Source organism: Syngnathus floridae, chromosome 8 (assembly GCF_059516105.1).
Source record: "Syngnathus floridae isolate MCC-2025c chromosome 8, RoL_Sflo_1.0, whole genome shotgun sequence".
NCBI classification, from domain to species: domain Eukaryota; kingdom Metazoa; phylum Chordata; class Actinopteri; order Syngnathiformes; family Syngnathidae; genus Syngnathus; species Syngnathus floridae.
In genome coordinates this window covers 9,711,479-9,737,882 of record NC_142420.1, presented here as the reverse complement: position 1 = coordinate 9,737,882, position 26,404 = coordinate 9,711,479, and the positions used below count along the sequence as shown (strand labels likewise).

General features: G+C 41.4%; 2 protein-coding genes across 2 annotated transcripts in view; one reads left to right on the top strand and one right to left on the bottom strand.

Moving 5' to 3' along the window:
• Positions 1-2,093: 2,093 nt before the first annotated feature.
• Positions 2,094-22,908, bottom strand: edar (ectodysplasin A receptor). The gene is made up of 14 exons (XM_088383287.1): positions 21,317-22,908; positions 19,699-19,767; positions 18,664-18,752; positions 12,337-12,402; positions 11,697-11,816; positions 10,249-10,430; positions 9,590-9,675; positions 9,134-9,211; positions 8,937-9,062; positions 8,789-8,860; positions 4,735-4,807; positions 4,035-4,317; positions 3,869-3,932; positions 2,094-3,796 (listed from the first exon to the last, which is right to left on the bottom strand). The coding sequence occupies exons 4-14, from the start codon at positions 12,385-12,387 to the stop codon at positions 3,411-3,413; spliced, it is 1,521 nt and encodes a 506-aa protein (XP_088239413.1). The 5' UTR covers positions 12,388-12,402; positions 18,664-18,752; positions 19,699-19,767; positions 21,317-22,908; the 3' UTR covers positions 2,094-3,410.
• Positions 22,193-26,404, top strand: part of sh3rf3 (SH3 domain containing ring finger 3) — a 38,828-nt gene continuing 34,616 nt past the window's right edge. Inside the window, exon 1 of the mRNA XM_088383285.1 lies at positions 22,193-22,871. Within this exon, the coding sequence (XP_088239411.1) occupies positions 22,467-22,871 (405 nt within the window). The 5' untranslated portion in view covers positions 22,193-22,466. The remainder of the gene's footprint in view (positions 22,872-26,404) is intronic.

The following is a 26,404-nucleotide window of genomic DNA, read 5'->3' as shown; positions in this document are numbered from 1 at the left end:
ATATGCGTTTTAAAGTCTAAAATCTGACCAAGAGGTACCCAAGAGGGTGCAGAGATTGACAAACGGCAGCTCTCGAGTGCTTTTCCTTCCCATCCGTTTTGAATCGGAGCTGTATCTTTCTGTTCTGATTTATTGGTTCCATTCATCTTTCCAAGGAGAAGCCTACTGGTTACGTGTCAGACTGGATTAGTTTTTTTCTGCACTTATATTTGATGCATATCACACTAGGCATATTGTTCCTATTTTGAAGAGTTGTATAACAACCGTAACTGACAGCAGGCACTAGCATGACTTTTGAGAAATGACCATAATATCAAGGATGTGTTCTTTTATGTATCATCTGCCATGCTGCTGCAGTTAGGTAAAGCTTCAGAGGCCACCATTAGGCTCGTATGATACTTCTCCTATCAGAAGATCTCCCATAAAACCACTTGGAGAACTTCCAGGAAGGAGCAGGCCATGCTAAAGAGGTCATTGTCCCAATACCATTCTCTAAATATCACTAGATGCTCCTCCGCCTCAATAAAATAAAAAAATAGAAGAATAAATAAATAAGTTAAAATAAAATAAAATAAAACTGCTTTCTCTCTTTAAGGGCTTCAATGGGCTGTAAGTGTTGCTTCTCTGGAAACTGTCACCGGCCAAATTATTGACTTTCATGAGTGCTTGGCAGTGTCTGGTGCGTGTTTCCTAACATAACTGCCAAACTACCCTGCTATGCGTCACCCACACGACTTTATGTACTAATAGTGATTTATGTTTGAGGGTTTTTTTTTCTCATCCAAATATTCTGTTAAATGCTCCCCCTCCACCGGTCTGGCTGGTTAAGATCATTAAATTGTTATTTGGTTGTTAGGGTGGGGGGCATTAGCGGTTCCACTTGGACTGAGCCATAAAGTCAAGACAATCAGCAGCTTGACATTGCAGACCACAAAATGTAGATTATTTCCACCAGATAGAGTTGTGCATGCTGCTGAAGTCATGCAATATGCACGTGGATATTCTCTTAATGTAGCAGACACTAAATGGGGCAGTGAGTGAATGGCGGTTGCAGGGGGGGGGGGGGGGGGGGGAGAGCATCCTAACCTCTTTTGCCTCCTCAAAACCGAGAAAGTCTGATATCATCATTTGGCTGGCAACTTAAAAGCCTCCAGGGTACTATCTCACTCTTCATTCCGATTTAACGGGAAAGCTCCCGATACCCTCGCAGAGTTTGTGACTCTTGGCCTACTCTAAGTTGAGGCAATGAAAGTTCAGTTGCTCTGCACGCTGACTCATCACAACCTCAGGCAAAGCAATTAAATTAATTGAAAAAACATGATTAAAAAAAAAAGCATATTTAATATAGACAAGCAATTTTCAAAATCTGTACTTATTTCAAAATATACTCACATGCTGTTGTGCAGACAGGCTGCAGGCAAAAGGTGCCTCTGCTGAATATGCTGGTTAATGCGTCACATTTAATCAACTCTACTTAGAAGTCGAGGGAATCAACTAGAAAGTGTGCCAAGTGATTTTGTCTTCATCGTTTCAAAGTTAATAAACCAATATGTGCTGACTCAACAGATTATTATAGGGGCACCAGTTATGATGAACATGGTGCAGACTGGAAAGAGTTTTCTGTCATGGTTGTGGCAAGATTAGCAAGGTAGAGATGCAAGTTGCACTGAAAAAAAAAAAATCTATTGACAAAAAGCAGCTGGTGTACTAATTCAGGGAAAACTCTAAATCTAATCAAAGTTCCAAAAGACCAAAACAACATAAAAACACCAGTATTTAAAAAATAAAATAAATAAAAAAAAAACAGAAGAAAAAAACAACATGGCCATGAGAACAGTCTGGCAGAGACTGAGAGAAACTTGGGAAATAAATACAAGCAACCTGATGAGACAACACAAAACACCTGGACGGGATGCAAAGGCTTGAAGGGAGAACAGGTTGTGGAGCACAGGCGGAAACAACAATCCCTTAAGAGCAAGAGAAAACCAGAAAACAAAACCTAAGAAATAAACCCAGACAAAACACAAACTCCGGGTAGTTTTACACTCAAGAGAAATTTTATTAGTGACCTGAATAATCTAATGAGATCTCTAAAAAGACAATTCATTTTGATTAATATTTCTGGACTACATTAATGCTTAATTCCATTTGTGTGTTACTGACAACACTCCATCTTAATAAATCCATGTTGGTTTTATTTTATTGTCCAAATTAAAACACAATATAATATTGCTCAACACCATAAACTGTTTTTTTAATCTTATTTTCTTGAAAATGTATACATGTGGTAGCTGTAGAATAATATTATATATCTAAAACATTAGTCCCCTTGCTTTGCGAGACAATGCAAATAAAAAATAAATGTTGAATGGAGTGTCTAACTGGTCAAGGATCAAACCATTTTTTGTCATACATCTTTATTCAAGTAAATATTATGTACAATAATAAGTTATATATACAGTCACACTTTGGTTGTGTGACAATATGGAGTGTCTTTCCGTACGTTGCTACACGGCTGCTGCTACTGAGGTATCCCATCAATCTTCTGCGTCTCTTCAGGACAGATAAAATAAAGTAAGCTTTTGTCCTGTCTCAAAACTTTCACTTTTGTCCAGTCCGACATCCAGCTCAGCAATCAGCACAATAAAAATGTTCAGCCCTGTTTTGAATTAAACTGGATTTCATCAAGGTGGCGTAGCTCTAACAAGGCACTCTATTTAAAAGTTTGAGGTTTGTATTTACTGCTGTGGCTAAAGAATACATGCTCGTTTGTACACGTGCGTGGATTTATTTTGCTTGACGGAATTATTGCTAGTCTGAAACTTGTGCTGCTGATTTACTCAACAATAGGTGGACGGGCATTCTGTGTCAGGATTGAGCTACGAAACCGAATTAAAACAATAACAAGGCCATTGTGTAACTGTTTTCTTACGCCATTCAACTTTCTGTGTAAACCAGCGGCCAAAATAACTTATCGACTCCAGGGGGGCAGTTAGTCATACTTCTGCTGTGGCTCTGTATTTTTTTTTCAACTTTTCCACTGGACTTTTACTGGTCTTTAAAAGCTTAATTGGGCGGTGGAACTTACAGGCACTTAGCACCCGCTGTATAAACCGCAACACCTTGGACTACTAGGGGCCCTGCGGAGTTACACACCCAATAATTGAGGTAAAAAGGGAAGCAAAAGTTACGAGGGAGGTGGAGGTTGGTTCTGGCACGGTTGCTGAAGAGGAAGTCGTTGGAGAAAGGACTGATTGTGGAGCTGTGCAAATATACGGAAGACTTCCTCTACTGCTAATCGATTGATAGATTCATATTCGACTATTTTGGATATGTAGCTTCTTGGTCGACTAATGTTCTTCATGTGACGAGGGAAGGTACAGTCTAATTTCTGGATGCATCCGTTTGTGTTAGACGCTGGCGCAGCGGTGAGAAGACGCCTGACACGGTGACGGGCACGCCAACTGGCTGTGAAAACTGTTAATGCCCCGTCGGCCTCCGGCGGCCGCCACTTCGTTGCCTCCCAGAACGTCCGAGCACAACGATTCGACGGCATCCAGCCTCTCGATCTGCACCAGGCGGGTGAGCAGGTCGGGGATGCTGTATCCCGCCGTGCTCACCCGCTCGAAAAGTTGCAAGCCGTCGCTCATGCCGCCGATCTCGTCGCGCTTCAGGCCGAAGCTCTCGGCTAGGTGCCGCCATGTTTTAACCACGGCGGCTTCGCTGCTGTAGGAGGAGCTTAGCATGCGGCTGGCTTTCTCCAGGCAATCGAAGGGAAGTTCTGTGGGGCTCAAGCCTGAAGGGACAAAAAAATCCAAACTATTATGATTCTTAATTAAACATTTTTATCTGTCTGAGGGTAACGTACCGTCTGTCACATTGCACACTTTAGCGTACAGATCCAAGATCTTTTTCCTGCGACTCTGCAACATCTGCGTTGTAGAAAAAAAAATACATGATGTGATCCAGATGATCCAAAGATCTGTTTATAATCATATATGTATAGTCCATATTTCAAAGATCCACATTCCTACCCCTGGGTTTTTATTGCTCTTGCTGATTGCGGTCACATTGCTGATGTGGTTCGTGTGGTCGAGAGCGGGACTGCTAGCGGCGACGTTGGCGGTCCCGTTGCGGACTGGGTCGGCGTCCAGCGCGCCCAGAGTGAGCAGGCAGAGGTCCGGCTTATTCCCCGCATTGTTGAGAAGCGTCAGGTTGTTTGCGTTTGCCAAGCCCTGCTTCTCCAACGTGGCCTCCTCGTCGCTGTCCATGCTGCGGCTCAACAGCTGCTCGTTCTCGGACGAGGCGTCGTTTTCACTGCCGTGCGGGAAGTTACATGTTATTCACGTGTGCAACGACATGCAACTTGGGCAACTTATAAAAAAAAAGCCAATTTGAGAAAACACCCTAACTACCCCGCCCCCTACTGTTCACCTCTGGGTGTTTACGAGGTGTCGCGTACCTCTGCCAACATCAACAATATTACTACTGAACAGACTTGTTCTGTAGTGGCTAAATTAGAAACACATGTCGAATCAAATTACGTTTTTTTGTTGTATTGTGCACCCATGCACACATGCACCCAGGAGGCCATTTTGAGTCAATTGATTATTTCTAAATTAATGCTTATATATGTGTCAATCAACTACGTTGTGTTTTTCCTTGACCTTAAAATTGGCTATAATGTCAGAAAATGAAAATGAATTAGTATTTCATTCCAAACACGTCTCCTACCTTTTCACTGCCATTTGAGGTGAGGCCTGAAGTTTGCCAAACTCATCTTTTTCAGAATAGATCACCACCTTGTCTGAAAGAGAAGAAGACATTTTTCTTAAATAATGCACACTTGAGCTCGTTGAACACTAAAAAAATCAGCAGTCTCTCTGATAATTTATTTTCACAGACCATACACTACTTTAGAGTGGTGGTCTATAAAAACCACCATAATTACAGTGACTCTTATGTGAATCCCAATCCTGGCTGCAAGCGTTGCAATTGGAGGCTTTGTGGTTTCATATTAGTTGCTGGGGTGGCCTTTTTAACGTGGCTAATAAAAGCTAGCATGAGTGTGAGGCTTGGTGTTATCGGAATGCTGAAGATTCTATCTATTACCGTACATGCGGTAAAAAGTGTGTGCGTGTGTAAGCACCCATGACTTTCATCTCACAGCTTTATTATCTCAGTCCATATACGTGACAGCTACAGCTTGCAGCTACGGCGTCTCGCCCGTGTCGACACGATATTACCCCGTCTTTAAGCACCGACATGTTTTGTTGTGAATCGTAGCCAACTAAATTGCCTTAATTTTAGCTATTATATTATTAAGTCTCTAAATTACCGTGCTTTTAAGTCATCATATTAATAAGTCTATTTTTAATCAGCCCTGTTCGACCACAGTCTTTTGAGGAACGGTTAACCGGCACATGAAGGAGAACAGAGCATCATTGTCAGCAGAAATGGTGCCTTAAGGGATGCATGACTTTATCTGGGCAGGTTCCACATTCCACCAGGATGTATTCATCACACTGTAGCCCACACACACCCGCATACACACACACTCAGACTTGCACCGCTAACAAACGGAATGTTTTACCATGAAAGCGCACATGTTGAACTGACTTGAAATTTGACGTTGAAATGTGTATTATAAGATATGTACGTATAAAAGTTTCGCCCCAGTAAACACAATCCGTTTAAACAGTTGGAGTCATAAAAATAAACTATATTTAAATTTTAACTGGCACAAATAATAATAACAATAATCATCATCACAATAATAATAATCATGATCAAAATCATAATAATGATAATAATAAAAATAATAATATGATAATACATTTAGAATAACCCATCATTAGCTGTGTTTGATTGCAAAAGCTTTTTTTGCAGGCCTGTGTGCGAATCTACCGTCACGGAAGCAAAGGTGGGAATTCTTATTTTAGTTATAGCGTATAGTATATTATAGTGATTATACTTGTACTAAGTTCATTTTGTTTTTCCTTATTTAATCACTTCACTGGTTTCTTTTATATCAAACAAATTGTTTTAGGTTATTCACCTGACATGTTTCGGCGGTTTCTTCCGCCTTCATCAGAGTGTCACAGATGTGATAGTGACGCATCTTTATCAGCTGATGGATGAAGGCGTGGCTCACCTGTCAGATTTGACAGGTGAGCCACGCCCTCTGCTGTCCATTCACCTCTCCAGAATGCTGTTCCAGGTTGTAGAGAGCATATAGGCTCCCTCATCCCTGTTGATGGTTCTCGGGCCCCGCTTGCGGATCTCAATGGCCTCCCTGATCCAACGCTGATGTTTATTTTCTTCAGTGCGGATGACTCTGGCCTTTTCCCAGTTCATGATGTGGTTTTCTCTTTTACAGTGATCGGTTATGGCTGACTTGTAGTGCTCCTGTTCTGCTTGTAGTTTTATTGCTCTTGTTTGTCTTGTTGCCGTCTCCTTCTCACACTCCTTCTTGTGTTCTATTTTTCTTGTGATGAAGTTCCTCCCTGTCTCTCCAATGTATGATTTATTGCATGATTTGCATGGAATTTCGTATATGGAATTGCATTTGTTTTCCGGGTTGACTTTGTCTTTTGGGTGGACCAGTATTCGACGGAGTGTTGTATGTGGTTTGATAGGTGTGGTTATGTTATGTTTATTCATGGCTCTTTTGATGCGTTCCGTAATTCCTCTGACATACGGCAAAATCACCATTCCACTGGGTTCTTGTTTCCGTGTTTGTTTCTTTCTTTTCCCCTGTGTTTTGTATCCTTTGTTTTTTACCTGTTCTGCACCTTTGGTTATTGCCCATTGTGGATACTGACATTTTTTAAGTGCCTGTTGTATGTATTGTTCTTCCTGTGCTACGTCCTCCGGATCCGTGATTATTGTTGTGCGTTCATATAGTGTTCTGACAACTGACAGTTTATGTATAGTGGGATGTTCTGATGTCCAGAGGAGGTATTGGTCGGTGTGTGTGGGTTTTCTGTGTACTTTTATTTTTATGTCTCCGTTGTTTGTATGGTGTATGTTGATGTCTAGAAAGGCTATGGCTTGGTCTGTTTCTTCTTCATGGGTGAATTTAATGTTCCCGGTGGTGTCTATGGTGTTGAGATGGTCTGTCAGGTGTTGTGTATGTCCTGTTTTTGTTTTTTCTAGAATGTCATCGACGTAGCGTCTCCATAGCGTGGGTTTGTATGTGTCCGGAGCTGTTGAGAGTGCCTTTTGTTCCAGATCTTCCATGAAAAAATTGCACATGATGGCAGAAAGAGGGTCTCCCATGGGGAATCCCTCTTTTTGCCTGTAAATTGTGTTTCTGTATTGAAAGTATGTGGAGGTGGCGATGAAGTGGAGTAGTTGGGTGATGTCCTGTGCTGTTAGGTTTGTGCGTTTCTTAAGTGTCCTGTCTGCTGATAGTCTGTCATGTACTATGTGTATGGTGGCATGTGTGGGTGTTTTTGTGAAGAGTGAAATGACGTCGTGTGATATGAGCATTTCATCTTTCTGTACCTTTACGTGTGTGAGTTCTGTAGCGAGTTGTTTCGAGTTTTTGCAGTGTCGATCCGTGAGTCCTAGTAGTGGTTTTATTATTTCTGTGAGTGCTTTTGAAAGGTTGTATGTGACTGACCCTATGCTGTCTACGATGGGGCGGAGAGGTGTACCTGGTTTATGAATTTTTGGTGTGCCATAAATTCTGGGGATGATATTTGCTGTGGGTATTAAGTGATTGTATGTCTGTTTGTTTATTTTATTTTCAATGAGTAGTGGTTTGAGTAATGCTTTGAGTCTGTTTTTCTTGTCTTCTGTTGGGTCTTTTTGTACTACTTCGTAAGTGTCATCCTGTAGTAACTGTTGCATTGATTCTTCGTAAGTGTCTGTGTCCATAATTACTGTTGTTCTACCTTTGTCCGCTGGGAGGATTGTAATGTCTTTATTTTTTGCTAGTGTGATCATTGCGTTTACTTCCTGTTTTGTAATGTTACTGGGTGGTGATTTAGCCGTTTTTAAAATACCTGCAACTTCATTGCGTAGTGCTGCTTTTTGTCCTGGGTTATGTATTTTTTCGCATGCTAACTCCGTGGCTAAGATGAAATCATCGACGGGTATGTTTTTGGGTGTGATTGCGTAGTTGAGTCCTTTTGCTAGTATGCTGCGTTCTGCCTGGGTGAGTTTGTGGCGTGACATATTGTGAATCCATTTATCGTTGATATGTGTGTCGTCCGGTTGTGCCTTCTTTTGTGCGATGAGAAAAGGCCAGAGTCATCCGCACTGAAGAAAATAAACATCAGCGTTGGATCAGGGAGGCCATTGAGATCCGCAAGCGGGGCCCGAGAACCATCAACAGGGATGAGGGAGCCTATATGCTCTCTACAACCTGGAACAGCATTCTGGAGAGGTGAATGGACAGCAGAGGGCGTGGCTCACCTGTCAAATCTGACAGGTGAGCCACGCCTTCATCCATCAGCTGATAAAGATGCGTCACTATCACATCTGTGACACTCTGATGAAGGCGGAAGAAACCGCCGAAACATGTCAGGTGAATAACCTAAAACAATTTGTTTGATATAAAAGAAACCAGTGAAGTGTATAGTGATTATAGTCTGTCTTGCAGCAATCAGGATGCTGCTTGCACTGTCATTACGCAAACGTATGATTTTCATTTTGATTCAATTGGAACAGCAATTGTTGTGTATTTTGCAAGCTATTCTTTTAAAAAAATGGTTTCACATGTGAATAAAGTTTACAGAAACTTTGAACACTGTTGTTCGCTTATATTTTCAATTCCTACCAGGGATGTCTTTCTTGTCCTCTTGTTTATTGGTCGGTGTGTCAACTGATTTCACTTGGCCATGACAGCATGCTGCAAACAGATAAACGTGAAACGGGTCACAACCTACATGCTTATTTGTGTGTGTGTTTGTTTTACACATGCTCACCTTGGCTGTTTGGCTTGGCCTTCAGAATGTAAAACATGATGATAAGAACAATAGCGATGGCCATGACGAAGATGGTTGACATGGCGATAATGAGAGCCGTCGCTAGGTGACCTTGTCCTGTTGGATCTGAGACGATGAAGACAAAATACATTCATGCTTTTCTGTGTGTATTCGTGTATGTGCGTGTTTGTGTGTACCTTTTTGAAGATGAGGGAACACGGTGGTGCTGCCAGGATCCGATTGAGGTTTTTGCACTGGCACATTGTTCTGCATACCTGTGACACAAATACACAAACGACACTAAATGTGTTATTCCATAATTTTTTTCCCAATGATTTTTAATGTATCATAATGATCTGAAATTAACACAGCACAAAAATGTGTAATGCAAGTGCCAACATGCTAATCGTCTTTCTTAAACTCCCTGACGTTTTAATTGCGCAAACGTGTACGCGACGCTAATTTGCAGATACAAGACAAGTATGTGCGTGTTTTAAGGGTGGGAGGAATAATCAATTCTTTCATGTTTTTCCGACGGTGTTTCTAATATTTTGACTTATGTATGCACAGTCATTATACAAATTGGGTTTACATGAACTATGAAAAGTAAAAATTCAAAAACATGATGGTTAAAGGTAAATTTTGGTTCTTACATTCTTTGGTGTTAGGTGGCGCGTTCTGGCAGGAGTGACAAACCATCCCATAGAGATTTCTGGGTCTGGTCTCCAGCATATAATACCTGCATGAAATACAAAACACACTGTCAGGAGATGTAAAATCAGCTTTGAAAGACGATCTCTCAAGAAGAAGGTAAATGAGCGGTTTGGAATATTTTTGGGGAGACAGTATATATATAAAAAATAAAAAATAAAAAAATAAAAAATAAAGACCTGTCAGATGATGAAATTTGGCCCGCAGGCACTAAACTTGGCTCGCTACAAGTTTGAGTTGAAAATGAAGACAAGGAGACAACAAGGAGTTTTTGAATGACCGAAACCATTAGTTATATGTTTAAATGGGATTGTACTGAATGTAAAAATGATAAGTTTAAAATTACTGCTTATAAGGAATGAAGCTCTAGACCTCAGAATTTATGGTAAATATTTGAACAATAGAATGCAGTATAAGAGCACAATCCTGGATCACATTAGAGAGAGAAACAATGCATATAACTCGATTTTTCTCAATAAACATATCGAAAATCAGTTTTTTGTCTTTCCATGATGCTCTCATATTCATGTTATTTTCAAAAAAGTTGCAAAAGCTTGCATCACATTCTCTTTTGTGTTTGTGTATCAGTGTGTTATTTTACCCTGGCAAACAGGGCCCGCACTCCGCATCGCTGTCTGACGTTCCCACTGTGCGCACTGTGGCTTTGTAGAGGGCGTCGCAGTCTTTATGTCGTCTGCAGATCTCATATTTGCCTTTGGAGTACTTCCCATGTGGACATGGTACACAGGAGAAGTCTTCATCCTTCACGCCGTAGCCGCACGTCTACAAAATATAATATAATATAATATAATATAAATTATAAATTGTCACTATTTGCTTAATTTTGGGGGAAATCCTCTGTTATTATATGAAAATATAAAATAAGATGTACAAATATTTAAAAAAAATACTTCTTTGGTGCCATCTTATAAATTGGAACATTTTTAACTCAAAGTACCGCTGTACAGTTTGCTCGGATCGGTCATGTCTCGTACTTGATGTCACTAGCCTGAGGCTAGAGGGGATCAACTCTTGGAGGAAACTCATGAGGCTCACCTCCTCGTTGACCTTCGTGCTTCATACATAAAACAGTGTCGGGCCCACGGCACAATCCTGTCACTTTGATTTACTGAATGCTTTGTTTTTTTTAAGGTGACATACTCTAAAACACGTGCATGATTAACAATAATAACTTTTTGGTTTTGGTTTAGTCTTCTGCTATTGCTCTTGTATTGAATCTACTGCAGTTATACCTAATGTTGTATCTCTTGAGCAACACAAACAATATAACCTGCTGCATTTGTCAAAGTCTGGATGAAAAAAATTAAAAGCGAGGGACTTGAACGTCTTCATCTTCCTGTGATGTGTGTGCGTGCGTGTGCAGACACTCTGAAGTCAGCGTGAGGATGCACCCTGCGGTAACACCGTGACTGAACACACACTTGAGAGCATGAATTAGAGGCTCCGTGGGGATCAGACAGGCGGGTGAAAGTGCAACGGCGACGCTTGACTGATTGATCCTCGGTTCTTTCTAATCTGGCTGTCTTCGGCTGAAAACTGACTGCATTAGTCTCGGTGAGAATCGAGATCGAGCCGACCTGCTCATTGGGGAAAGGAGAAATGAGTACAGTGAGAACAGTGTGCTTAATGGATTAAGGCACTAAACGAGGAAGGAAGTTAATAATAGTAATTAATTCAGCTTCAAAAGGAAGGATGTTGTTGTCTCCCAAGAGTCGAACTATTTTGTGAGAGCCGACTTGGCAAGCTATTTTTTTTTTTGCTTTGGTTTTCTTTGGCCTTTGTGGACTGACAGACAGACCTTGACGCATACCTTTCCCATCAATGTCACTAAAAGCACTTACAAGAACTGTTAATTTGAATTAAGCCGCAAATGCGTGCCAACATGGTGGGTGGTCTCACATTTCTTCCAAGACATCATGTCACATGAGTCGAGATGGAAAAAATGTAAGTATCAAATTATTTTTGGATGACTCCATTTTGGAGTGGGATGATGTTTACGCACTACTCTTATATTTCCGAATATCTCACCATGTGCGGCTCCTGTCCTGGCTGGCACTGAGGGCATGCCTGACAGCTGTTGCTGGTCTGGTTCAAGAACTCGTACTCGCCACAGCTGGAATACTCTGCACTCGCCAGCATACAACACACCTACAGACACACAAACGAGATTAGAAATTAGGGACATTTGGGTGCCGGTCATACCAATACACATGATATGGCAGAAATTACAATACTCAAGTCCCCAAACTTATGAAAATAGAAAATACAACAATACATGGTGACCTTCAACCAGATTTTATCCGCTTACAAAAATGTGTAGCATATGCTAATGATTAGTCGTACGTAACTTGGCGTCACACAGACTCTGGTACTCATCCAACCCGTTTTATGCCCATCCTTTGTGTGCAGAATAATTTCATCTGGTTACACAGAAGTATTAGCAAACTGTGATATGTTGTAAAACATAATTGTGGTTTTGTTCCCAGAGAGCAGATGTGAATAAATGCGAATGAGTTTCTTTGAGGATTTTTATAACTCCTCGCACACTGAGAGTTTTGGGATAGCACACAAATTCCAGATGAATAAAATATTTTACTTTATATAAGCACTGTTGTTGAATAAAGTTACAAAAATGATGTAGAAAGTCAAATAAATGCATAACACTTACTAAAATTGAGGACACCAAGATGGATTTTGTTCTTCCTCTCTTCTGCAGCATGTTTGCGCTCAATTCCTGGAAGACATTTTGGAAAAAAAAAAAAATCGTAAATATATAAATGCAAACATTGCAACATCCTTCTCGCTTTGGGTGAGTTTATGCGGTGGGGGACGTAGTGTGTGGCCCAGATGATTTGAGTGAAGCGCAACTATCACATCATTGCCAATAAACATGTAATGATAGTAGCAAAACAGCCCATGGCGCTGCTCCGGCTCATATTTGCTAGCACGCGTCACCGTTGGCTAACCTTTGCTCCAAACTTTTTTTGTTTGTTCGTCGTTTAACATGATGGCCATACACAATTAATGACTAGGCTGAAAATAATATTTATAGTGGGGTTGCTTTGTCATACACTTTTGACCCGACAGGTCAAAACGTGATTCATGCTACCGTGAGGAAAACGTAAACGTGCTTCAAAACATAAAAGGCAACTATACGAAGTCGTGTTGATCAAAAAGAGTTTTTCTCAAGAGTTGTAAATAAATCACATTCTGTTTGACTTATCACATTTTTCAAACCTTGCTGTGTATTTATCATCATTTTCCCAAACACGCATTTCCTATCTAGCTAACAACAACTTTAAATTGGAATTAGTAACACATAGCCAAAAAAACACGCTAATCCCTTTATAGCTTACATCTTCTCTGTTTAAAACATTCTATTCCTTCGGGCATCGCATCAGTACACATCCAAAATGCCTTTTTATCAAGGTTAAAACAAACAAAGTTTGAATAGTGGCGTCTGTCTGACAAGCCACATGTTGCGCATATGTGCAGTAGCTAGCAAAGTGGCGCCTTCATGACAGCAAGACTAAATGCACTGCATTATCTAAGCGCTGTTTCTTCTTTAATAGCGCTCAGCGCGTTATGATAATGCTTCTAATTTAGCCATTCGCCGCACTTGGACAACAAGACCGCAACAGCCAACGTTTCGACTCTTGACACATGAACACAAAAGTAAGACTTTGCCTTCCATTAGCCTCAAGGCTAGATAGATTTCACTCTTGGTGAAGAAAACATTCTTAACCTCAATGATGGCTAATTCCCCTTAGCCGCTGGGCTTGATCTTGCGTAATCACTGCCTACCCACACACATATATACACACACATGCATACAATATATAACCCATAAATTGGTCTTTGAGGACAGTCGTTGTGGTCAGGCCACAACCGGTATGTCTGCATGTGTGTGTTGCTGATGAGATAAAAGGCTGGATAGCAGGAAATGAAGAACTGCCAAATGTATATGAAGACCCTCAAGGCAAATCATTGACTTCATCTAACACACACACACACACACACATACAGTAAGAGCAATGCGTTTGAAGACTCTGTGTCTTTTGACAAGCCTTACTACTTCTTTCAACCCCCCCTCAAATCTTATCTTTGTGTGTCGAGGCAGGTCTGGGATGAAAGTCAGGCCCCGAGGTTATTCATCTTCTAACGATCGCATAATCTTCTCTAAGTATCTCCTCTGTTTTTTTTGTTGTTGTTTTTTTGGTGTGTCATTACCAGGTAGTCTTGGCAGAATTTTGTGGCCTCAGTCAAATTTAGGTGGTGTGAAAGGTGAAGTTAAATGTGTCGATTTAAAGTGCTGGATAAAGAATGACCTTTGATTGAATTTTTTGTAGCTATTTAATAAGGCACATATTGATTAGTCACTCATCTGGATTTTGTCTCTCAAACAGATAACAGCCACAACATGATAACTAAACAAAATAAACTCCCTTAACTTGCCGGTCTTTATTAATACCCAGAAAGGTTTGTTTTGATGACTATTTTGGGAGAAGAAACATTCTAGTCCTGATGAGTTAAGTAATTGAATTTGGTGAAAGTCTTCTTTTTCAAAACAAAAGCATAACTCGGGGTTTAAGATCTTTAGGCTTTTTACTCTCAGCGTGCAGGTTATGCATGACACATGGACCTCTCTAAAACTAGAACAAAGTTTGGTTTTGATCTCCAGATTTCCTATGACAACTCAATTTACAGCACATGGAAAATAAATTTGGACCTCCTGTCTCCTAATGAAATTGTTTTCCCTTGTCATTTTTTTGCTTTTTTCATGTCATGCATCCATGAAGTAGCCTTACATGACATTTTTTCTTGAAACGATAATAGCAGTAAGTTTGGTTGCGATGATGACTGATGATGACTCGTCAATGATTACCAGATTGGCAAAATCAGGAACCTGCCAGCCACTTTTGTCCTTCAAACTGCTGCTTTGAGCATAAATCAGTTCTCCATATCTGCCACAGATTTGTGTTGCCAGAAAACAGACAATTAACTTAATTTCTAAAAACCATGACTCAAACCCATCAAATTTAATTATATGTTATGTTTTTTTTCCCCCTGTGAAATAAGCACATGCTGTAAATCAAGTCTTCCGCCTTTGGAGCCTTGACATAAAAATAAAAGGTTATTGGGACTTAACATTATAATTTGATGAGTTTCTCCATCTATTGTCAATCATTTCCAGATTTTTTTTTCACATCATAGTTCCAACTTTCCTCATCACTGTGCCTTAACATCTGCGCAACATGTGCTCGAATTAACGTCAGTCAATCTTGTGCGCAATTTTTTACAGCAGAGAATAAATCAACGATATAAATCGACTTTACGTTAAGTGGGCTGAGAAGAGAGACAACTGATTCCGTTTACTTGAATTGACTTCTTTGCTCTACAATGTAGAGTCAACATATAGTCAACAGTGATGATGAACGGTGATTCAGTTGAATAAAATCCATGTTACTAAATTTTCATTAGCCGCCCATGAGCTGCTGGCATTTTGTCTCCAGCGTGTGGGAGGCAGCTCAACAGAGTAAATAAAAGGCTGTCACTCAAAACGCCAAATGCTTTCACCTTTGGACCTAAAGTGGGTTTTAACAACTGGGTCATTGTAGGTAATGATTGTCATTATAATCGAGTTTATTTTATGGTCGGGTATGATTATAGGAATTGGAAGCATATTCCGACCGAGAAGCTTCATTTTTTTTTCTTTGGCGACAGAATTGTATTTCTAGCATTCATTTTCCTTCTGACACAACGTTTCTCTACAGAGAAAGACCAGAGAAGTCTAAATGAGGCCCAACACAGGTCATTAGCGACATCATCAACGTCTTAGCCGGACGTGGAAATAAACACAAGTGAAGTGATTTCCAACTTTGCGTGAAGAAGCAAATGTCAAACGACAGCTGGACCTCGTTTACTTGCAAAATATCGCTTTACACACATGCCACTGAAAAATTATGTTTGGACATTAACGTGCTGCACAATTAGGACGGCTCAAAGGTTCGAGGTCGATTGAAATAATGCGGAACGCTGATTGATCTCTGATTGGTTTGTTGAAGCAATTTTTCCTTACAGGCCATATTTCAAAACGGTCATAAAATGTATCACTTTTCATATTGAAAAAAAATAAGGCACTGGGTCATAACATAACATAATAACATAACATAACATAACATAACATAACATAACATAACATAACATAACATAACATAACATAACATAACATAACTGTCACACACATATGGAAGAACATGAACGCAATGAAAATAAGCTGGAAAATTAGTTTCGGAAAATTTGATCTTTGACGTGTATTGCCGTCATTGGTTGTGAATGAGTTGATAATTTTTCGCAGGACTGCTTACTTTTCCTTGAGCCATATTATTCTCAAGTATCCGTATCCTTACTTGAGTACATTTTTTGTCTACTCGACCTACCTCTGCGTAAATAACGCCATCTCATATCTGTGATGTGTGTATAATGTATGCATGTGTGTACGCATTTCCTCATCTCTTTTCATCTTTTGATTGCTTTAATTACAGACTAAGTGGCAGCTTCCCACTCGCTTGCAGAGTGAAAACAAACGCACATAAAAAGAAGCCACACACACATACACACAGTCAAAAGTCTTTCCTCTTTGATGGTTTGCCTGCTGGTGATGTCTTTCATCGCCTCCTCTTCCTAATACCTTGTTTGGCTCTTTTTCGACTGGCTGAGCCACAATGTCTCCATCTTGTCCCTCTGACTTGTTTATTTTGTCGTGCCTCTAAAGGGAAAGCTTCATCTGTAGCCTGGAATGTATTTGTATTCCTTATTGGACCGTGCAGCTAAAGCATTTTTTGTCTGTCTAAAAAAAAAAAAAATTGGATCATTTAAGAATGCATGAGGCACACTTCCTCACAGATCTTGCGTCTGAAGTAAGTGGGTGGATTTATTGAGAGGTGCTGACAAGAATACCTGACATAGGTTATGAATGACCTTCTAGTCAAGAGTAAACAAGTTTCTTTGACAGATCCGAGCACTATGAGAGCCTTCCCTGCGGTTGCATAAATGCGATGCATGATGACATGATGGATGGAAGCGTTTGGGGGGTCAAGGAATTCCTCCAAACTCAAATCAGAGGAAATCATCATCGGAAAGTTTCATGCCAACAGCTGGCAATGGTTTGCCTTCCTTCTTCTCACCTAATGTTGCTTTCTCTCCTGAGACAAAAGGAGTAAAAAAAAAAAAAAAAAAAAAGCATGCCATCATCTATGCTGCAAGGCTACATAAGAATCGGATGAGTAAAGCAACATGGTTCACGGGTGACTTCACTCTCGCCAATTGCCTTCAATAAATCATCCCACGCTTGAGGCTCTACAGCTGCGGTCAACCCACTCCAAGAACTCGCCTTGTGCCAATAATCTGGTGGCTCCTTTGCAACATGTCACTGTTTGTTTTGTTTTTTTCTCAGGCGGAATGGGTCTGTATTTTATTTATCAGTGTAATTAGATGAAAACTAGCCAATTTGAGCAAACGTAATGCAGGAGTGCATCATGGCCTCATAATTTGCTACAGATCCGTGTAGTATTTTTCAATCAGCAAGGACATGAATACCAAAGCACTATTTTTACTAAGAATCTTTTTTGGAAGTGGCGTGACATCTTTGTGATGTCTTCATTATTACACCAGTTTGCTTTGAATTGGAATTTCCAATCACGTCATCAGTCACAATCTGTTGTTTGACTTTAAAATATAATAAATAAATATAAAAAATAATAAATAAATAAATAAATAAATAAATAAATAAAAATATAAAATATATAAATAAATAAATAAATATATATATGTATATTTTTATATATATATATATATATATATATATATATATATATATATAAAAAATATAAAGAATATATATATAATGAATAAATGGGCCCCTGGAACTCTATAAATTTCCCTGTGCTTATGTGTTTTGGATGTGAATCAAATCTGACATTTGTACATAAATCACCTCGCTACTACAGGGAAACACACGGATCCACTCAACAGGGTTGATATGGATTTAGTGTAAAGCAACATGGTGCTGAAATGGCTAAACTAGATTCAATTCAGACTTTTTTTTCTTGCTCTCTCTCACTCCACCTTCAATCCTCAAAAGATATCTTTACATCTTTTGAAGATTACATCCCCGTCCTCTTGCGGCTTCCTCTACCTGTGAACATGAAAGTCTTGACGGCAAGAGGGGCGGCTTTGGGGTCTTGTAGGGGTATGAAGAAGTGTATGTGTGTTGAGACAGATAGATTTCCACCTCCAGCAGCTGCAGTTCAAAGTCAGCCAGCAGACTTCAGAAGCTCGGCAGGACCCGGCTTGTCCCCAACCGGGCCGAGCTGCCGAGCTGCCTGTCTGCGGGCAGGACTTCCCCTGAGGGCCCCGGGACAGTCAGGCGGCACCATGAAAACAATTATGCAGACAGGCGGAAGGTGTGCTTGCTCACAACCTCACACATAGCCCCCCCTCCAAAAAAAATCCTTTAAGCACTCTCCCGTGGGATGGTGTTACTAAATTAATTAGGAAATAAGTCCACTCACAACAAGATAAAGACGACCTTCTTACAAAGCAGAGCAGAACAGATGAAGCACAGTAAATTGTTTGTAACCTTAGGCTGAAATCTTTGCACCAACACGCAGCTTTCATGCATTCAGTCTGTTTGAGGATGTGCCTGTCATGCATGCTAATAAAGCAAACTTTGCACAGCGTGAAGCACTTAGCAGGCAAACTTTACATCTGCATTACACGTGCTTGGCTAGCGCTGGCCCACCAGTCAAATACAACAATGTTATCTCATTGATGGAGCGATTCGCTAATCAAAACTAAACATACAAACGTGACAAGGATTTATTTGGATTCAAGTAAAAATGAAAGCCAAGTAATGAATGAAGACTGCTTAGGAATTTCTCCCAAATCTTGTAGAAATCTGTCCAAGCATTCCACAGCTGCTTTGAGATCTTACCTGCGATGATCTTCGGAGGTAAGTGGAAGGCACACCAGTGGATGTTGCTCTTCAGCTGGCAGTCCTGGTCCACCTTGAGCAGGATCAACCTGGAATTAGCATCACTGACAGTCTGACTATGAAGGTCTCAGTCCACACAAGTGAACATGACTCTCCGCATCCACTTTTTGCGTGTCTGCAGGCTCCTCCTTAATGGGGAAAAGTGGAAAGTTTCTCCGCCCTGTGACAGATCAGAGCAGGTAAACTCCTGGCATGGAAGGAGGGTGGATGCAGGTCCTGACTCGACTGTGCCCTCTAGCGTCCATAAATAGGTAGTAGCAGTAAAAAAAAAAAAACTGCCCCATACTAATTTTACCACTTTTGCTCCTCCAGTTCAGGTTTCAACATGAAGCTTGGATTTCTGAATAATAATGAGATTTAAATTGATGACTTGAGTGCCAGCATCACAGTATTAAATGTTGCGCTTTTTACTATACAAATAATTATCCCCCCCCCCCCAAAAAAAAAATGCTGATTAAGATTCATTGTATGTTCCCTTAGTGGTAAGGGTAAAAAAAAATATTCTGGGAAAAAAACAAAAGTCAGCAATCTGGTCTGGGATCCAAGTATATTTTGGGGGGATTCAGTGCCCCCGCAGCCCCCCCATCTAGCTCCGCCAAGGTCTAAGACATCGCCACTGTTTTTAGTATAGACAAATAAAGAAAAAAATGCCTCGTCATCATTTTATGTCCACCGCTGAATCTTTCTGCACAAGACTCAATGCATAGACACTCGTGGGTGATGTTGGTTGTCTGAAAAAGACCGAAGCCCCGTCTTGACCTCCCTTCCTTCCTTCCTTCCTCTCTGCCACTGCTGTCTCCCCTGCCACAGGAAAGATGAGATAAAAGCTTCTTTGAAAACTCAGGGTCCTCTAATTACTTTACGCTTCCCCCATTTCCTTGTGTTTCTCTCTGACCACAGTCTCGTCTCCTCACTTCTTATCTTTACCCTTTGGTGGTCATTCACTCTTTCAATCAGCATCCCTCACTTACTAACCTATTAGAAGCTTCTTTCTTTTTCACATCCTTTTTCAACATGTCATTTATGTTGAGTCAGGGGCTTTCTCTGTAGAGAGAAAAAAAAGAGGAGAGCGGAAGAGATTAGATTAAATACAGGATGAGGATATGATAAACAACAAGAGTAATGTGACAACAAATGTACACTACACCGCCACAAATCCTGATTCAGTATGACGGGTTGGAGTAAGAAATAAATGAGCCACAGTGCAGCACAAAAAGATTAAATATGAAAGGATGAGGGATGCTTAAACGGCGTTTTAATCTATAATGAAGCAACATTAAAAATAATGAAGCTACAAATTGATGATATGAAAACATGTCGGCAAAAGGAGTAAAATAAAAAAAGTCTCCATCCTTCCGTACCTCATCTATGGGGCAAGTATTTTCTATATTCTTAGCCAACACTTAAAAAAAGTATATATATAAATCTCCAAACTTTCTTTGACCTCTCAGCACTCCCGTCAGCCAATACTCATTTTCACACATTTACTAACAAGTCCATTACAAAGAGGGGGTAAAAAGAAAAGACCCTGTTTCCATGGTAACTGCTGCATCAGCTAACCTATTTTTGCATGAGCCAAGGCCACTGGCTGATGAGGGAACAAAGATACAAGTACACACATGTAGCTTACCATGTAAACAATATGTGACATAAAAGCACAATAAATTGTTGCTCATTTCAGTATGGAGGGAAAAACAGACTTTGCTTAAGTCAGGTGAGGATAGCAATTTTCAAACTTTAGGTTGTTTGCAAATTCAACCTTTTTACGACTTCATGACCGTAGCTATGTTAGCCTCCTTAACAGACAATTTAATTGCCTTGGTTTTACCACTGCAGCTCCAAAATAGCTTCTTATCACTCTTAGCTTCTGCTTAAAAGGGATTGAGAGGGATTTTCATCCAATAATCACTCTCCAGCACTTCTCACTCTACCTTTAAATCTCAATTATCAGCAGCGGGAATGTATATGAATCGGATAAAACACGCCGAGCGCAAGACCTGGGTGACAATGATAAAGACTGGGAGAGATGAAGAGTGGCTTGTTGCCAGCACTCGTGAGCGAGGCCTTTAAATCAGGCCTTGACAACATCAGACTGACATTCGCTTTAGATGAGCCGCTGTGGCATTGCAATATTCCACAGTCTTGCTACGGGCTGTAAATAGAGCTTGAAGAAATGCCAGGTCCCCGTGGACATTATGCAGCGGGACCCCGATTTCAAGTACTTGACCTTCGTTTTACTACCAGACAGTCTCATTGCAGTTCAATCAGAATTTCATTTTAGCACCAATATATGAACTAAACCCCCTCTTTATATACAGTCAGTGGCCACCTCAATACGGACACCTGTGTGTTGACTCTCATTTAACACGTTTGAGTGTGAGTTGTTAATTCTGAACACCGCTGAATCCCCCAGTTTTAAGTGGGTGTGTACACTTATGCAACTTCTAATTGGATCAGTTATCATTTACATATATTATTAGTACTCTTGTGTAATAAAATTGTGCCTTGGCATTTTCTTCATGAGCATTTTCATTGTGGGTGGCAATTACCCCATACCCCCCCCCGCCCCCCCTAACACCGCCCTGCCACTCACCGTGCAAAGTCGCATACTGACACGGGGACGAACTAGCGCATTCACTCCTGATCCCTCTGGCGCTGAATGATTGCAAGAGTGGCGCAGGTCTCAACAGGTGGACGGTTAACGTAGGCCCGCCCGCATTCACGGCTGATAACACTCAACTCCATATGGCTTCCAATGTTGTGTTAGCAGGCGGCAGTAATAATACTGCAAGCTGTCTAAATAAACTCTTAAAAAAAATAGTGCAACTGCATAATTTAAAAAAAAGGAGTGGATGAGAATGTAGTAAATATCCAGGAGTACCAAGGATTTGGGACGGAATCACACTTTTATAAATAAACAACACAAATTCTACTTATAACCGCTAGAGGGCACTAAAAGACAAGTTTTACTCGTGATGTTAGTTGCCGCTTTGCAGGTACACAAGCTCCGGTAATAATAAAAAGTACTTAAAAAAAGACAGAAAACAAATAATGATCTTTTGCATTGATGACCATCATTCGAGAGGCAAAAGTGAATATTGTATAGTCGACAATTTAGGATCTGGATCGAAGGCTGCAGGTAAAACGCAAAAAACATAATATGAGTGCACTTTTACGGCACAGTCAAGTTAAACCACAACGATAAACACACTAAGCTCCACTTATGAACAGATTAAGGGTGAGCTATTTTTTATTTGAGGGGGAAAAAGATTATTTTTTTCCTCGCCTACCCAGTGCGACTTATTGTCGTAATTACTTCACTTATTAGCTCTTGCTTAGTCATATGGCCGATTATGTTGATTGACAAGTTGTCTGGTCTGTGTGTTCTTAATCAATTTGACTGTGCGCACGCGCCACGATTGCGATAAGTGATGATGACGAGGATGAGGATGGCGATGAGAGCGTGACCTCAGCGCCTCCAGCACAGCCGCGAGAAACACGATCGGATCGCGCGCACACAAAAGCGGACGGACACACGGCGGGGGAGGCGCACAGACACACTGGAGGCGAAAGTGCACGACGACGCACGCGGGGCGTCCCTCGACTGCTTCCCGTCTGCTCGCCTCCCAGAATGTTCTGTGCTCGAGGTCCGTTCCTCCGTCACAAGAACCAGCAGCAGGAGCAGCAGCAGCAGCAGCAGCACCCGCCGCCGCCGCCGCGTCTCCACGGAGCCTGAAGCCCAGATGATCACCCTCTCCGCCGACATGGACGAGTCTTCGTCGTTACTGGATCTCTTGGAGTGCTCGGTGTGCCTGGAGCGCCTGGACACCACGGCCAAGGTGCTGCCGTGTCAGCACACCTTCTGCCGCCGTTGCCTGGAGAACATCGTCAGCTCCCGGAACGAGCTGCGTTGCCCGGAGTGTCGCATCCTGGTGGACTGCGGAGTGGATGATCTCCCGGCGAACATCCTGCTCGTTCGCCTCCTGGACGGCATTAAACAGCGGCCTCAGCGAGGCGGAGCTGGAGCGGGCAGCAGGCAGCCCATGGCCGGGGGCTCGCTGCAGATCTGCGCAGCTGGGATATCGGCGTCTCCTCCGGGCAATGCCGTGAGAGAACTGCCCGTCGCTACCCGGAGCTCTCCTGTAAAGGTAGCTCATCTTCTCACTTTTTCTCTGCACTTTTCCAATTGATCGGATCTTGCACTTCCTTGATACTACTTGTTTTCCATTCTGATGTGACAACAATGACAACAGCGCTGCTGTCTCTCCTGCTGCAGTGCATCACCGGGTGAACACTGGATACATTGTGCAGATATCTTTCCAAGATTCTATCCCGATTATCTCTGGTGATTTGTAGCTATAAAACCGAGGATGACTTAGTTGCTCTTTGCTTTTCTTGTATGGGTTCACATATTGCATCACTGATTGTCTGATGATAGGGAAGCATCAGAAACTTACCTGGTAACACGATCCCATGCAGGCAGCAGGAGGCACAAGTGTAATGCGCACGAGTGAACTGCAGATGACTCATCTACTGAATAATATGTGTTATCCTTGTATCTTTCATCTCACTTGGCATAGTTGGACTTTGAGTGTGAATTTGTGCTCATGGTCCTTTAAAAAAAAGACACTTTCATGAGCTCAGTAGTTGAAGAAATCCAGATTGTCTGCAGTGTATCCAGGGGATCAGTTAGTTTTATCATGCATGTCCAAAAAAGTGCAAGGTGCTAGTTTTATTCCATATAAAAAGGAGAATAAAACAGTTTGTGATATATTAGCAGGTGTTTCCTGCAGGTGGAATGTTTTCAGAGTGACTCAGTATTGGCATGCAAGGTGCATGACGATGTTTTTCCTGCAGTCTGAAGCAGGTTGATCCAACAATGGAGCCCATAAAGTCAATGTTAAATCAAGGGTCGCTCCAAGACAATTGTTTCCGCATTAGGAAGTGAACTCAAGAGAGCAGAAAATCACTGTCTTGTTTTGAGCTATGCACGCCAAGGTGGATTCTCAAGATGGCCATTTAGTGCCTTTAGTAGTCCCCACAGATGATGCTGTCAGAGTTTAATTTCAAGCATGTGCTTATGAACGCATCTTTTTCCGAGCACCGCTTCATAAACATCGCTCTTGTCGCTTGGCTTCTAATCAACTCGATAAATATTCGTCGTCACCGGTTACTTTTGGCGTCGTGTTTTTCTCCTGCTTTGACTCTCCTGCTTCTCAAACATTATGCAGAAAGACACAATTTGTTGGTCTCTTTTGTCTTTCACCAACAATGTGTAGTGTTTATTTCAGGACTGTGTGGGATGTGGAACAAAAACTTCCAAAGTCTGGTATGCAGCATTGTTTATCTTCATTTACCCCTCAAAGATCCAGTAACGCCTCACTTCTGAATTTTAATCTTTTTGCGTGTCAGTGCTTTGCCACTTGTATATTTGCTTCTTTGAAATGTGATGGGAGCTGACAGCAACCAGCAGGCAGTGGCACTGTTTAAGCAAAAGTATTGGGACACTTGGCAACGAAACATCCATCCATCCGTCCGTCCGTCCGTCCGTCTGTCCATCCGTCCACTCACAGAGCAGCACCACATGGAAACAGTGTCCACCTACTTACAGGCACGCAATATATCGTCTCCTCTGTCGGAACAATGGCTGTTGCGGGACTATTACTATTCCGCCTCTATCTTCTTGCTCTTAATTACATGCCGCATCTCTTCCAGTCGACCTTACTGTCTGACATGTTGCGGTGCAACGTCCAATGAAAGCCCATTAAGGAAAAAAAAAAATCACTTTAGGATTCGCATTGTAGTGATGTTCGTAGCAACGCAAACTCATGAACTGTAAGTTCATATTTGCTGTCACCACTTATACAAATTCCCAATTAGGATTGGGCTTCTATGAATAATGAGGCTAATAAAGTCAGGCCCTCCGCTCTCTTTCTCTCTCTCTCTCTCTCTCTCTCTCTCTCTCTCTCTCTCTCTCTCTCTCTCTCTCTCTCTCTCTCTCTCTCTCTCTCTTCCCAATAAGACTTATCTAGCAAAGTGACCATTGATTGATGCAGTGGAGTGATTCGGAATGATGAAGTGTAGCCGCAGCCAGAAAGTCGACTATGGCCATGAAATGCAATTTAAATCTTCCGGGACATTTCCGCCAACACTTAACACCCCGTTTCCATTCATTCAATATTCCTAACCTTTGGGACATCAAGTAAAGAGTACACATAGTAAGTTTTAACATTCATCGCAACATAGCTGAACTAATCAATAAATCAATCAGTCGGTCCTCCGCCACGAATATGCACGCAGAAATGTACACACAGGGTTGAGACCGGACTGTTTGCTTTCGTCCGCCCCCAACTGCGAAACCACTCGACTGTTTGTGTGTATGCCACTGAACACACACACACGTGCTTGCACAGACACACACACACACACACACACACACACACACACACACAAACTATTACGATCCACAATCCCCCTGTAGCCACTTTGCCCAAGTCCCCTCCAGGCTCCCCAGAGAGCATTGCTCCATGATAAAAGTGAGAATTAATCTCCTCCACGGGGTACGGGGCCGGTGTGCGGGCCCCCCCCCCCTTTCTGCACGCAAAGAACACGGGGCCTCACAAGAGGACAAAAATCTGACATGACACTCACACACGCCATTATGGAGGGTGTCAAATGGGTCAAAAAGAACACTACTTCAAGTGGTGAGGAGTGTAAATACGGTGTTGCTATGGAACCTGAAGAGCAAGCAGAATTGCTGAGTCGTCAGCAAGACCAGCGTTTTTTTTTTATGCTCGTTGGGCTTTGACCAATAGGACTTTGTCAAGATTGATGAATTCCTTGCTCCCTTGAAACATGATAGTGGGCCTCTGGAAGAAAAGCCATTGCTGCACTTGATACATTTTAGAAAGAAGAAATACGCAGACTTTTGGCTGCACATCAAAACATATTTACTTTTACTTTTTTGTGTTTTTTTTTTCCTTTGTGAGCAGAGCTCTGAGGCTTCAGTGCAACTGTGTGTGCGCCTGTGTGCGTGTGTGTAGCTACTTCTGGCTGATTTATTTACCATGTTTTTTCTTATCCAGCTATCCAAACATGTCAAAGGAAATCAACATTTAATGGCCCTTAAATACAACTTAAATGTGGTTATTTTGTTGTCTCCTTCAGGATGATGAATCATGCACTGAAAAAAAATAAAAAAATGAAATATATTAAGAGCACGTATGCTCATATTTTGATCAGATTTTTTTTTTTTATCTCACATCTGGTTAGGAAGGTCCAATATGGCCCCCAAAAGCACAAATAAAAAAATGTGCATGCACATAATCGCTGCTAAAGCCTTGTCCGCAATTCCCACGGGTATATTGGTGGAATCTCATCAATTCCATCCCCCAGTCTAACAAGTTCACACATAGACATTAGGGTAAAGGTCAACTCCTTCACTTGGTGGGCAAGTGATCTTATGGAAATGAGGGTGAGATGTCAGTGGTCAGTGGTCAAGACCCCGCATTTCACTGGTGGCATTTAAAACACTATCCGTACCGTAAAGTAGTCAACATGTCAAAACATTGAAACAAGTCAAACTCTTTTTAATTTATTTGTTTGTTTGCTGTAACCAAATAATAACCACTCAAATATCCTGTAGTCAGACTCTTGAATGATAAATTCATAACTTTCCCGG

Coding starts and splice junctions, on each gene's coding strand:
- edar (XM_088383287.1), bottom strand. CDS start 12,387: ATGCTGCAGAAGAGAGGAAGAACAAAATCCATCTTGGTGTCCTCAATT. Junction 11,817..12,336: donor TCTTGGTGTCCTCAATTTTA/GTAAGTGTTATG, acceptor GTGTGTCTGTAG/GTGTGTTGTATGCTGGCGAG. Junction 10,431..11,696: donor CAGGACAGGAGCCGCACATG/GTGAGATATTCG, acceptor TATATTTTGTAG/ACGTGCGGCTACGGCGTGAA.